The 14,132-nt window shown below is 44.2% G+C and overlaps 1 protein-coding gene across 1 annotated transcript in view; it reads right to left on the bottom strand.

The window, feature by feature from the left end:
* The window catches only part of LOC140455535 (uncharacterized), a 76,212-nt gene that overhangs the window by 10,645 nt on the left and 51,435 nt on the right, over positions 1 to 14,132 (bottom strand). The window contains 5 exon segments of the mRNA XM_072550475.1: positions 332 to 447; positions 1,521 to 1,543; positions 2,792 to 3,025; positions 3,120 to 3,215; positions 3,302 to 3,775. Coding sequence (XP_072406576.1) covers positions 332 to 447; positions 1,521 to 1,543; positions 2,792 to 3,025; positions 3,120 to 3,215; positions 3,302 to 3,775 — 943 coding nt within the window.

Here is a 14,132-nt window from a genome sequence, read left to right as displayed (position 1 = left end):
TTCCACCCAACATTTAGGCATCCATCAACACTGTGTCTTCCAGATAAATACAGTAAACTGTCATCCAAATCAATATCCAGATAGGGACAATCTTCTCTCATTTAGACATTCGGTTTCTCTATTCCATTTCTTAGACTGATCCTTCACTAGTCTGATACACAGAGCTGATGGCTTCAAATACTCACCCAGATACACACAGAGTAAGGAAAATATGAAAAGGGAGATTCTATGGGATTGACAACTGGCAATGCGAGTATTTAAACCGGATCTTGGAGCTTATTTAGTCCCTTCACAACTGGAGTTATCATCAGGAAAATTAATACGTGTTTACCTGGGTCAATGGTGTGTATCATTTGTCTCCAGACTGTAAGCTGTAAAGGGCCAGTGAACTTTCCAATAGGCAGCGCAAAATCTGCTATTGAGAGATGCTGATGATCATCACTAATCCTGCAATTATTAAACAAATCCAAAATAAAAATTCCACTCTGTTAGAATATTTCAAACATGATTTAAATAGTCAAGATTTCAGCACATTTGCGTTTGAACAAATGTGATTAAAAGTAAAATATTAAGTTGTTTCTAAAACAGAGCAAAAGATAACATGAGAATGCAAAGGCAAGGATTGGAAAACCCAGGTCAAAGAAAAGTCATAAACTTATAACTTTAGTTACTAAGACATCACTCAGCACAGGAGATTATAAACATTCCCCTGTGCCCTTGCTGCATTGTAAACAGAGACTGGAACAAAGATTGAAAACACTTCAAAGCCTCATGTGAAACTCTGTAACAGGTGGGGCCCACAACCCTCGGAGAATCCTGCTCCTCTACTTCCCGCCTCTTTAACATCTCTGATTTCAGTCACTTCCCCATTGCGGAGCTTGGCCCTTCTGCTGTTGAGGCTTTCAGCTTTGAATTCCTTTTCTAAATCTTTCCATCTTGCTATTGCTATTTTCTTCTATAAGATGTCCAAATCCAGTCAGATATATTAATCTCTCGGTGTTATGTTTTGCTTTCTTTTACTGCTGTCAAATGACCTGGGACCGTATATTTCATAAAAGGTACTATATAATCACAGCATTGTGTTGATGTGGTCAAGCAGGTTACGGTGTGAGTTAGTGTCATTAAAAGCTTTAAATTTTGACTGTCAGGAGGTAATCAGTGACAGAGACGGGTGGTCATGGTTACCTGGAAACATGGGCTGTGTGACCCTCTCAGGGTCAGGGGGAAGGTCAGAGACACACAAACAGCCCAAATTCAGTCAGTGATCACTTCCAGCCTGTGAACCAGGTTATATTATTTACAGGCACCTTGTCATTGATTACAATATTGTCAATCAGTTTTATGAAATCTAATACTGTTTCAATCATACATTACAGTCGCTTGTGAACATGAGTAGAGTTACTGTCACTTAATAAATTAACTCTTAAAGCGACAAGAATAACTAGGAAATAAACCCATAATAACCTGTCCCTCAGTTATTGAGCAAACTGTGCAGAGTTTCAGTAAAGAGCATGTCCTACCTTCTCTTCCAACAAGCTTCCTCCTGAAAGAAATGAATCACAAACAGTGAGGATGGCAGTAACAGATTTCAGGAGGAGACAGACAGGCTGCTGAAATGAGCAGACACAACACGGAAGTGTAAAGTGATACATTTAGGAAGGAAGATTGAGGAGAGGGAAAAATAAACTGGAACTGGCCAGTATTACTGCTGACAGACACAGTGACTCTCAAATTCCCACTGTACCAGAAACACCCACACACTCTGCACGTGCAACTGTAACTGGATTACAACAGAAGTCCCAGGAGATAATAAAACCTGAGGAATTTGAAGACACTATTAGCAAAGGAAGTCTGGACCAGGCCAGACTCCCTTAAGGCATTTCAAGAAAGTAGCCTGAACCCTAACTTTGCCAGTTGTTTTAAACAGGTGTAACATGGATAATCCAGGAGTGATGCAGTTGGCCCAATTTAGTTTTAAACAAAACGGAATTTATTTGCAAGATTACTGAATGAAGCACAAACAAAAGAGAACAGAAAATAGAATAACTGTATCCAAAACAGATGATCCCAATTTAGTGATGCTGTTCCAAATACTTGCAACAATCCACATAAGCATCCCTTTGCAAAACAAGGAAAAAGTACAACACTGGTTCTTACAGGAGAGATGTCAGAGAGAGGGAGGATCAGCATGGAGCTGTTTCTTTGGGTCCAGCAGCTTCACGACTGCCTGCTTGCTAAAACCAAACCAAGCCAACCACAGCAAAGCTGAGCTGGTCGGACTGACCACTCCCCTTTCATTGTATGGGTGTCTTTATCTCTAAAACTCGAAAGCCTTTTGCCTGAAGCAGTACGTGTTAGCTATAATCAAATTGGCGCTAAACACTTCAAATCTAGACCTCCTGGAGTCTCTGCGTTTGAGAACCCTCTGAAAAAAACAAGGGCAACATAATTTATTTCGACTTCAGTATTTGTCAGGTGTGTGATACGTATTTAACTTATTTTGAGTTATTTTGACATGTTTTGGGATTTCCCGTGAGATTGAATCATCTACTATATCAGTGTATATTTTTCTTAATTAAATGAGCCAACAGAAGATGACGTGATACGCATATTCATTTGCATACCCTGCTGTGTTCACAAAACATTACTGACTTGTGCAAGTACAGTGTACTAAGGTAAAACTTCATGTTTCCCTCCAGTAAATGAGGATTATGTTATTTATTCACGAGCTTTAACGTTATATCATTTAAAATTGGTGATCATGGCTGGAACAGATCAAATATACCCTCACCTTCAGAAATATCAGCTCGTCTTTTTGCTCTATCTGTTTCTGTAACTTTGAGAGTTTCTCCTCAATGGAATTTAAATACTCCTGAATCTCTCGAAGGTTTTTCTTCATCGGTTCCACAATCCTCTCCTCTTCTTCCCTGAGATCTCTGAGTAAACGCTGCTCTTTCTCAGTGAGAATCTGGTGCATTTTAGTGAACTCGGATGTGATGTGGGTCTGCAGACTGCTCGCCTGTTCCTACCAAATGAAATGTGAAACCTCATTAATGTCCCGCGGTAAAGAGAAACAAAACTAACCGAGATCCCAGAAAATCAGCACAGGGAGAGCTCACCCTCACTTCGGAAATCTTCCGCTTCTGGGTCAGTTCTGTCTTTAAAGCTGCCGATTTCTTCTCTGTGAGAGATTCTATGGAGGATTTCAGCTGATCCTGGATTTGCGAGCAAAAATTGCACAATTAAAGCGTGAGACAGTGAAAATGTGATAAACTCTCAGCTTTCACGTTTCTCTGTTTACCTTGTAGATTTCAACAGCTTCATTGATCATCAGGAAGCGGTGTTCTCTGTGTTCCCGCGAACCTCTACACATCACACAGATCAATTTTTTGTCAGTTTCACAAAACAGCTCCAGTTCTCTCTGATGTTCCTCACAGTGAGGTTTACTTTCCTTCTCTTCCGGCTCCAGCTTTAATTTTCGAGCCTCCTCGGCCAGGTTCGCTAAGGCCCGATTTACCCCGAGGTTTCTTTCCGGAAACTCCTCTCTACATTCCGGGCAGGAGTTTATCTCCTTCTTTTCCCAACTCTGGGTGATACAGGAGCAGCAGAAATTGTGTCCACAATCCAGTGTAACCGGATCGGTGAAGAAATCCAGACAAATGGGACAAATTGTCTCCTCGGTCAGTCTCAGGAGCTGCTGTCTGGAAGCCATGATCAATCTCAGCACTTCCTGATTCAAACAGCTTTCAGTTTTATAAAATACTTTATAAAAGATCTTAAAGTAAGGGAACCCTTAGGAAGCAGCGATCATAATATGGTAGAGTTCAGTCTGGAGTTTGAAAGAGAGAAGGCAAAATCGGATGTAATGGTGTTACAGGTAAATAAAGATAATTATGAGGGCATGAGAGAGGATCTGACAAAAATAGACTGGAAGCAGAGGCTAGCGGGGAAGACAGTAGAGCAAAAATGGCAGGAGTTTGTGGGTATAACTGAGGACACTGTACAGAGGTTCATCCCCAAGAAAAGGAAGATTATCCACGGAGGGATTAGATAGCCATGGCTGACAAAGAAGTCAGGAAATGCATTAAAGAAAAAGAGAGATCCTATAAAGTGGCCAAGAGCAGTGGGAAATCAGAAGTTTGGGAAGGCTACAAAAACAAACAGAGGATAACAAAGAGAGTAATAAGAAAGGAGAGGGTCAAATATGAAGGTAGGCTAGCCAGTAATATTAGAATTGAGAGTAAAAGTTTCTTTTAATACCTAAGAAACAAACGACAGGCAAAAGTAGACATTGGGCCACTTCAAACTGATGCTGGAAGCCTAGTGATGGGAGATAAGGAAATAGCAGGAGAATTTAACAAGTACTTTGCGTCAGTTTTCACAGTGGAAGACATGAGTAATATCCTAACAATTAAAGGGTGTCATGGGGCTGAGTTGAGTATGGTTGCCATTACAAAAGAGATAGTGCTAGAAAAGCTAAAAAGTCTTAAAATTGATAAATCTCCTGGCCCCGATGGGATACATCCTAGAGTTCTGAGAGAGGTGGCTGAGGAAATAGCAGAGGCATTGGTTGAGATCTTTCAAGAGTCACTGGAGTCAGGGAAAGTCCCGGATGATTGGAAGATCGCTCTTGTAACCCCCTTGTTCAAGAAAGGATCAAGACAAAAGATGGAAAATTATAGGCCAATTAGCTTAACCTCAGTTGTTGGTAAAATTCTAGAATCCATCATTAAGGGTGAGGTTTGTAAATTCTTTGAAGAGCAGAGTCTGATTAGAACAAGTCAACATGGATTTAGTAAGGGGAGGTCATGCCTGACAAACCTGTTGGTATTCTTTGAAGACGTGACAAGTAGGTTAGACCAGGGAAACCCAGTGGATGTGGTCTACCTAGACTTCCAAAAGGCCTTTGATAAGGTGCCACACGGGAGGCTGCTGAGCAAGGTTAGGGCCCATGGTGTTCGAGGTGAGCTACTGGTATGGATTGAGGATTGGCTGTCTGACAGAAGGCAGAGAGTTGGGATAAAAGGTTCTTTTTCGGAATGGCAGCCGGTGACGAGCGGTGTCCCGCAGGGTTCAGTATTGGGGCCACAGCTGTTCGCATTATATATTAATGATCTGGATGAAGGGACTGGGGGCATTCTAGCGAAGTTTGCCAATGATACGAAGTTAGGTGGACAGGCAGATAGTACTGAGGAAGTGGGGAGGCTACAGAAGGATCTGGACAGTTTGGGAGAGTGGTCCAGGAAATGGCTGATGGAATTCAATGTGAGCAAATATGAGGTCTTGCACTTTGGCAAAAAGAATAAAAGCACAGACTACTTTCTAAACGGTGAGAAAATTCATAAAGCCAAAATACAAAGGGATCTGGGAGTGCTAGTCGAGGATTCTCTAAAGGTAAACATGCAGGTTGAGTCCCTGATTAAGAAAGCAAATGCAATGTTGTCACTTATCTCAAGAGGGTTGGAATATAAAAGCAGCGATGTGCTACTGAGACTTTATAAAGCTCTGGTTAGGCCCCATTTGGAGTATTGTGTCCAGTTTTGGTCCCCACACCTCAGGGAGGACATACCGGCACTGGAACGTGTCCAGCAGAGAGGATGATTCCTGGAATGGTTGGTCTAACATATGAGGAACGGTTGAGGATCCTGGGATTGTATTCATTGGAGTTTAGAAGATTAAGGGGAGACTCAATAGAGACGTACAAGATAATACATGGCTTGGAAAGGGTGGATGCTAGGAAATTGTTTCCATTAGGTGAGGAGACTAGGACCCGTGGACACAGCCTTAGAATTAGAGAGGGTAAATTCAGAACAGAAATGCGGAGACATTTCTTCAGCCAGAGAGTGGTGGGCCTGTGGAATTCATTGCCGCAGAGTGCAGTGGAGGCCTGGACGCTAAATGTCTTCAAGGCAGAGATTGATAGATTCTTGTTGTCTCGGGGAATTAAGGGCTACGGGGAGAATGCGGGTAAGCGGAGTTCCAATGTGACTGCGCTGGTGAACTCTTGCACTTCAAAGATTTCATGATGAATGTCGTCAAAGTATTCACAGTCATTGTTCGAATCTGGTTTTGAGCTGTCGACATTTTCGCAGTGAGGAATACCGAACTTAAAATGTTGAAGGAGAATCCAGCTTTGAGGAACACAGAGTGACAGTTCACTCCGAGCTCTTGGTATTTTTGGAACAAGCTGCTGACCATCACAAGGAGTAACCGTGAGACTGGGTGGAATCAGTCTCAACAGGACATTCAGACAGACATCTTTGCAGGCTGTGGGACAAGGAGAAGAAATATGAATAAAGTAGAGGCACGGAGGATACCTGTCTGTTTTCTTGAATGCCAAGGCTTTTTACAATCAGCTGATTTTCTGTATTTCTGACACAGACTCGGTGAGAAGGGTGCATTGAACACAGAGTCTGACGGACACTTCCGGGAACTCACGGCATCGACAGAAAATGCGTCGCCTTAAATGTCCAGATTTCCTCGGTAAATGAACATTCTAGCAATAGTTGGAAAACTGCCTCTGGCCTCGTGATATGTGAAGAAGTGTGGTGCTGGAAAAGCTCAGCAAGTCAGGCAGCATCCGAGGAGCTGGAGAGTTGACGTTTCGGGCTTTAAGCCCTTGATCCTGTTCCTCAAATGCTGCCTCACCCGGTGTGCTTTTCCAGCACCATACTCTTAGACTCTGATCTCCGGCATCTGCAGTCCTCACTTCCTTTTAGTGATAGGTGTCAGTTAAGACCATAAGATATAGAAGCAGAATTAGGCCATTCAGCCCATTGAGACTGCTCCACCATTCAACCCCATTGTCACGCTGTCTTCCTGTAACCCTTAATCCCCTTGATAGTCAAGAACCTATCTATCTCAATCTTAAATACACCCAATGAGCTGGCCTGCACAGTCTTCATCAGAGACAAAAAAAACCTGAAGATTCTGCAATCCAAGGTAGAGAAGCAGGAGACTGGGAGAATATAGCAAGCCAGGCAGCATGAGGAGGTAAAGAAGGGTTACACCTTAAACATTGACTTCTTCACCACCTGATGCTGCCTGGCTTGCTGTGTTCTCCCAGACTCCTGATTGTCTGCACAGCCTTCTTTGACAATGAAATCCATAGATTCACAACTCTCTCGTTGAAGAAATTTCTCATTATCTCCATTCTGAAAGATCTTCCCTTTACTTGAAATCTATGCCCTCAGGTCCGAGACTCTCCTACCAATGGAAACATCTCCCCAACATCTACTCTGTCCGGGCCATTTGGTATTCTGTATATTTCAACTAGATGCCCCCATCATCCTTCTAGACTCCATTGAGTATAGAAGCATGGTGGCTGAAGGGGCGGCACGGTGGCTCAGTGGTCAGCACTGCTGCCTCACAGCGCCAGGCACCAGGGTTCAATTCCCACCTCGGGCAACTATCTCCCCGTATCTGCATGGGTTTCCTCTGGGTGCTCTGCCTTCCTCCCACAGGAGGAAAGATGTGCAGCTTAGGTGAAATGACCATGCTAAATTGTATTAGGTGTAGGGGAATGGATCTGGGTGGGTTGCTCTTCCGAGGGTCGGTGTGGACTTGTTGGGCCGAAGGGCCTGTTTCCACACTGTAGGGAATCTAATCTAACTCCGGGGTGAGTCCATCTGGTCCAGGTAATTTATCCACCTTCAGACCATTCAGTTTTTCTAGCAACTTCCCCTTGTTGATAGAACATAGAACATAGAAAAATACAGCGCAGTACAGGCCCTTCGGCCCTCGATGTTGCGCCGACCGAAGCCTACCTAACCTACACTAGCCCACTATCCTCCATATGCTTGTCCAATGCCCGCTTAAATGACCATAAAGAGGGAGAGTCCACCACTGCTACTGGCAGGGCATTCCATGAACTCACAACCCGCTGAGTAAAAAATCTACCCCTAACATCTGTCCTATACCTACCACTCCTTAATTTAAAGCTGTGTCCCCTGGTAACAGCTGACTCCATACGCGGAAAAAGGTTCTCACTGTCAACCCTATCTAAACTCCTAATCATCTTGTACACCTCTATCAAATCTCCCCTAAACCTTCTTTTCTCCAATGAGAAAAGCCCCAAGTGCCTCAGCCTTTCCTCATACGATCTTCCTACCATACCAGGCAACATCCTGGTAAACCCCCTCTGCACTCGTTCCAATGCCTCCACATCCCTCCTATAATATGGCGACCAAAACTGCACACAATACTCCAGATGAGGCCGCACCAGAGTCTTAACAACTGCAACATGACCTCAGGACTCCGGAACTCAATTCCTCTACCAATAAAGCCCAGTACACAATATGCCTTCTTCACAGCACTATTTACCTGGGTGGCAACTTTCAAAGATCTGTGTACATGGACACCAAGATCCCTCTGCTCATCCACACTACCAAGTAGTCTACCATTAGCCCAGTAATCCATCTTCTTGTTACTCCTACCAAAGTGAATGACTTCACACTTAGCTACATTGAATTCCATTTGCCACCTTACTGCCCAGCTCTGCAACTTATCTATATCCCACTGTAACCTGCCACATCATTCTTCGCTGTCCACAACTCCACCGACTTTCGTGTCATCCGCAAACTTGCTCACCCAGCCTTCAAGCCCCTCCTTCAGGTCATTTATAAAAATGACAAACAGCAATGGTCCCAAAACAGATCCTTGTGGAACACCGCTAGTAACTGCGCTCCAAGATGAACCTATACCATCAACTACTACCCTCTGTCTCCTTCCAGCCAGCCAATTCCTAATCCAAACCTCTAATGCACCCTCAATGCCATACCTCCGTAGTTTTTGCATTAGCCTGCCATGGGGTACCTTATCGAACGCCTTGCTAAAATCCATATACACCACATCTACTGCTTTACCCTCGTCCACTTCCTTGGTCACCTTCTCAAAGAATTCAATAAGGTTTGTGAGGCATGACCTGCCCTTCACAAAACCATGCTGACTATCCTTGATCACATTATTCCTATCCAGATGTTCATAAATCCTATCCCTTACAATTCTCTCTAAGACTTTGCCCACAACAGAAGTTAGACTCACTGGCCTATAGTTACTCGGGCTATCCCTGCTCCCCTTCTTGAACAAGGGGACCACATTCGCTATCCTCCAGTCTTCTGGCACTATTCCCGTAGACAACGATGACATAAAAATCAAGGCCAATGGCTCTGCTATCTCCTCCTAGCTTCCCAGAGGATCCTAGGATAAATGCCATCAGGCCCACGGGACTTATCTATTTTCATCCTTTCCAGAATTTCCAACACCTATTCCCTACATACCTCAAAGCCGTCCATTCTAATTAATTGTGACTCAGTATTCACATCGGCAACAATGGCCTGTTTCTGAGTGAATACTGACGAAAAGTATTGATTTAGTGTCTCACCGATCTCCTCCGCCTCCACACACAACTTCCCACTACTATCCTTGACTGGACCGATACCTACCCTTGTCATCCTTTTCTTCCTGACATACCTATAGAAAACCTTTGGGTTTTCCCTAATCCTACCAACTAAGGACTTTTCATGTCCCCTTCTCGCTGCTCTTAGCTCTCTCTTTAGATCCTTCCTGGCTACCTTATAACTCTCAATCGCCCCAACTGAACCTTCATGCCTCATCTTTACATAGGCTGCCCTCTTCCCTTACACAAGGGATTCCAATTCCTTGTTAAACCATGGCTCCCTCACAAGACCCTTTACTCCCTGCCTGACTGGTACATACTTATCAAGGACACCCATTAGCTGTTCCTTGAACAATCTCCACATATCATTTGTGTTCTTCCCTTGAAGCCTATTTTTCCAATCCACGCATCCTAAGTCATGCCTCACCGCATCATAATTTCCCTGCTCCCAGCTATAACTGTTGCCCTGCAGTGCACACTTATCCCTCTCCATCACTAGAGTAAAAGTCACCGAGTTGTGGTCACTGCCCCCGAAGTGCTCACCTACCTCCAAGTCTAACACCTGGCCTGGTTCATTACCTAGAACCAAATCCAGTATAGCCTCATCTCTTGTTGGCCTGTCTACATATTGTGTCAGGAAACCCTCCTGCACACATTGGACAAACACTGACCCATCTAACAAACTCGAGCTATAGCTTTCCCAGTCAATATCTGGGAAGTTAAAGTCCCCCATAACAACCACCCTGCTACTTTCACTCTTCTCCTGAATCATCCTCGCAATACTTTCCTCTACTTCTCTCGGACTATTAGGAGGCCTGTAGAAAACTCCTAACAGGGTGACCTCACCTTTCCTATTTCTAACCTCCGCCCAAACTACCTCAGATGGCAAGTCTTCCTCCATCACCCTTTCTACTGCTGTAATACTATCCTTGACAAGCAATGCCACACCTCCCCCTCTTTTACCCCCATCTCTGACCCTACTAAAACATTTAAACCCTGGAACCTGCAACAGCCATTCCTGTCCCTGTTCTACCCACGTCTCTGTAATGGCCACAACATCGAAGTCCCAGGTACCAACCCATGCTGCAAGTTCACCTACCTTATTTCTTATACTTCTGGCATTGAATTATACACACTTCAAGCCACCTTCCTGTTTACAGGCACCCTCCTTCGAGATCGATGCCATGTTCCTAACCTCCCTACACTCAAGGTCCTGTACCCTAAAGCTACACTCCAGGTTCCCATGCCCCTGCAGAGTTAGTTAAACCCTCCCAAAGAGTACTAGCAAACCTTCCCCCAAGGATACTGGTGCCCCTCAGGTTTATGTGTAGACCATCCTGTTTATAGAGGTCCCACCTTCCCCAGAAAGAATCCCAGTTATCCAAATACCGGAATCCCTCCCTCCTGCACCACCCCTGTAGCCACGCATTTAACTCCTCTCTCTCCCTATTCCTCGACTCTCTATCACGTGGCACGGGTAACAAACCAGAGACAACAACTCTGTTCGTTCTAGCTCTGAGCTTCCAACCTAGCTCCCTGAAAGCCTGTCTAACATCCTCATCCCTCTTCCTACCTATGTCGTTGGTGCCAATGTGGACCACGATCTGGGGCTGCTCCCCCTCCCCCTTAAGGACCCGGAAAACACGATCAGAGACATCACGTACCCTTGCACCTGGGAGGCACCATACCAATCGTGAGTCTCTGTGGCCCCCCAAAACCGCCTATCTGTGCCCCTCACTATTGAGTCCCCAATAACTATCGCTCTACCTTTCACCACCCTTCCCTTCTGAGTAACGGGGACAGGCTCCGTGCCAGAGGCCTGAACCTCGTTGCTTACCCCTGGTAAGTCATCCCCCCCACAAGTATCCAAAACGGTATACGTGTTCTTGAGGGGAATGACCGCAGGGGGTCCCTGTACTGGCTGCTTCCTCCCACTCCCCCTCACTGTCACCCATCTCTCTATAACTTTCGGAGTAACTACTTCCCTAAAGCTCTGATCTATGACCCCCTCTGCCTCCCGAATGATCCGCAGTTCATCCAACTCCAGCTCCAGTTCCCTAACACGGTCTTGGAGGAGCTGGAGATGGGTGCACTTCTTGCAAGTGTAATCAGGAGGGACGCTAATGGCTTCTCTCACCTCATACATGTTGCAAGAGGAACATTGCACTGCCTTCGCTGCCATCCCTCTAAAAGGTAAATTTTAAAAACTGGTTCTAAAGAAACAAACAAGCAAAATGCAGCACTTACCTGCTTATCACAACGGGTTGTATTATTAGGTTAGAAGAGGAGGGTGGGTGGGAGGCTCTACCCCTGTAGTGCCTCGAGTTCCTCGCCTGCGCGCTTTTATAAGAAAAAATACCTTCCCAGGTAAGCTAGCGTGACACCAGCTTCCGGGTCCGCTAGGCGCTTAAAAAAAACTTTAAATTTTAGCCGTTAAAACAACAATAACTGGACTATACCGCGACTTAAAAAAACCCAGCAGACAGCCGTTACCTGCTCCGCCCAGAGAGTGAGACCTGAGTATGGCCACCATACTCAGGTCTGCTCCTCACTTTCTTGAATTTTTAGCTATTACTCATATCGTAGAGACTGATGTGAAGTAATCATTCAGTTCTTCAGCCATTTCTTTGTTTCCCACTACTAACTCTGCTGTGTCATTTAGCAACAGTGCAAAGTTTACTGTTTCCCCTCTTTTGAGACATACAGCACAGAAACTGCCCCAAAACAACCCAGAAATTGCTGGAAAAACTAAGCAAGTCTGGCTGCATCTGTGGAGAGGAATCAAAGTTAATGTTTTGGGTCCAGTGATTCTTCTTCAGAACTATTGCTTTGAGGAAACAGACCATTTGGTCCAACCCATCTGTGCAGACCAGATATTCTAAACTGAATTGGTCCCATTTACCTGTGTTTGGCTCATATCCCCCTAAACCCTTTCTAATCCTGTACCCATTCAGATGCTTTTTAAATTTTATACCTACCTTTAATGCCTCCTTTGTCTGCTCATTCCATACGCATACTCTGCGTGAAAAAAGTGCCCCTCATGTCCCTTTTAATTTGTTTCCCTCTCACCTTAAACCTATGACCTTTAGTTTTGGACTCCCCAATCTTAAGGGAAAAAAGACCTTGTCTTCTTACCCTATCAATCCCCCTCATGATTTTGTAAAACTCTATAAGGCCACCCTGCTGCCTCCGATGCTCCAGGGGAAAAGAAAGACCCCAGTCTGTTGAGTCTCTCTCTGCAGCTCAAACCCTAGTTTCGATAACATTTTTTAAAATTTATTTTTGCATCCTTTCAAATTTAATAACATCCTTCTGATAGCAGGGTGACCAGAATTTTAAGCAGCACATTATCCTAAAAGTGGGCTAACGAACACCACAATATGACTCTCCAACTTCGATACTCATTGCACTGACCAGTGAAGGCAAGTGTGTCAGTTGTGGCTCAGTGGGAGCTCTCTTACCTCTGAGAGCAGTCAGGCCATCGAGGCCTGGACAATAATCCACACCGACTCTGCCTGGCTGTACTGAGTAAGTCTTGGGGTTTTCGAACGAGTCTTTAAACTGTCACAGAATGTGTTCTCTATGTTTGTTGTAAATAATATGACATTCTTCTCACCTGACAATGGGAATATCTTCCGTCTGCAATGACTTACCTTTCTCACTCAACTAACATCCGCAAGCCAGCCGTTCTGGTCACTGGTTTCAATGCAGTGCTCGAGATGCCTGATGAACTTTCCACATCGCAAGAGTAACTACATCTCAGAAAAGTTGAATGTTCTGTAGAGTGCCACAGGACATCCCATTTTTGTGAATGGCGCTATATACATGCAAGATCCTTACAGGTTTCTTCTCCGAGAAGATTTCTTTCTCTGACTTTAAAATATTTTTGTAATATTACAATACTTTGTGACTGAGAATGATTGGCTGCAGTTGTCCACACAATTCATTTTACCAATCTGGGTTTCACCAGAGGATTTGTAGTCCGCAGTGAGTTCACTCTGCAGCAAATTTCAGGGAGAACTCACGCCCCACCTATTTCCAACACCACCCTCTGTCTACCTTTCTGTTCCTATATGTTTTAGTCTGTTGTCTCCTTCACAATATTAAGAATATGTTTCCTTTATATGAAAATGTCGTCAGGACTATAAACGGGGAACTCATTGATGAGTCCAACACCTGTGTTGAATTCCAGGTTTAGATTATTAACCTGAACTCTGTGAATGACTGCACCCGTTCGACCTTATAAACAAAGTGGCTAAATGTCTGTGAACTGTTTTAAATGATAGATACATAAATCTTCATGGAAAATGGACTTGTGAGGTTATTATATTGATCTAGCGCCACTTATAACATTGCAATGTCCCTCGGCACTTTAAGGAAGGTTTTTGTTGTGATGTTGGAAAGTACATCAGGCATCTGATGAAACCATGACAAGAACAATTGGTTTGGGGATATTTGCGGAGAGAGAAATTGAAGTCGTTACAGACAAAACATATTCCCACTGTCAGGTTTAGTGAAGATAGCCATGATGTGAAGGAATCGACGATGGACAAAGATACAGGTTATAGCCCACCAGGTTTATTTGGAAGCACTAGCTTTGGAATGCTGCTCCATCATCAAGTGGTTATGAAGCAGGACCATAAGATACAGAATTTATAGTAAAAGATTACAGTGTCATGCAACTAAAATGATATGTTTAACAAACTTGGGTGGTGTGTGAGTGGTTAGCACTGCT

Source organism: Chiloscyllium punctatum, chromosome 30 (assembly GCF_047496795.1).
Source record: "Chiloscyllium punctatum isolate Juve2018m chromosome 30, sChiPun1.3, whole genome shotgun sequence".
Taxonomy (NCBI): Eukaryota; Metazoa; Chordata; class Chondrichthyes; order Orectolobiformes; family Hemiscylliidae; genus Chiloscyllium; species Chiloscyllium punctatum.
Note: the sequence above shows the minus strand (reverse complement) of the source record. Positions and strands in the feature narration are given on the sequence as shown.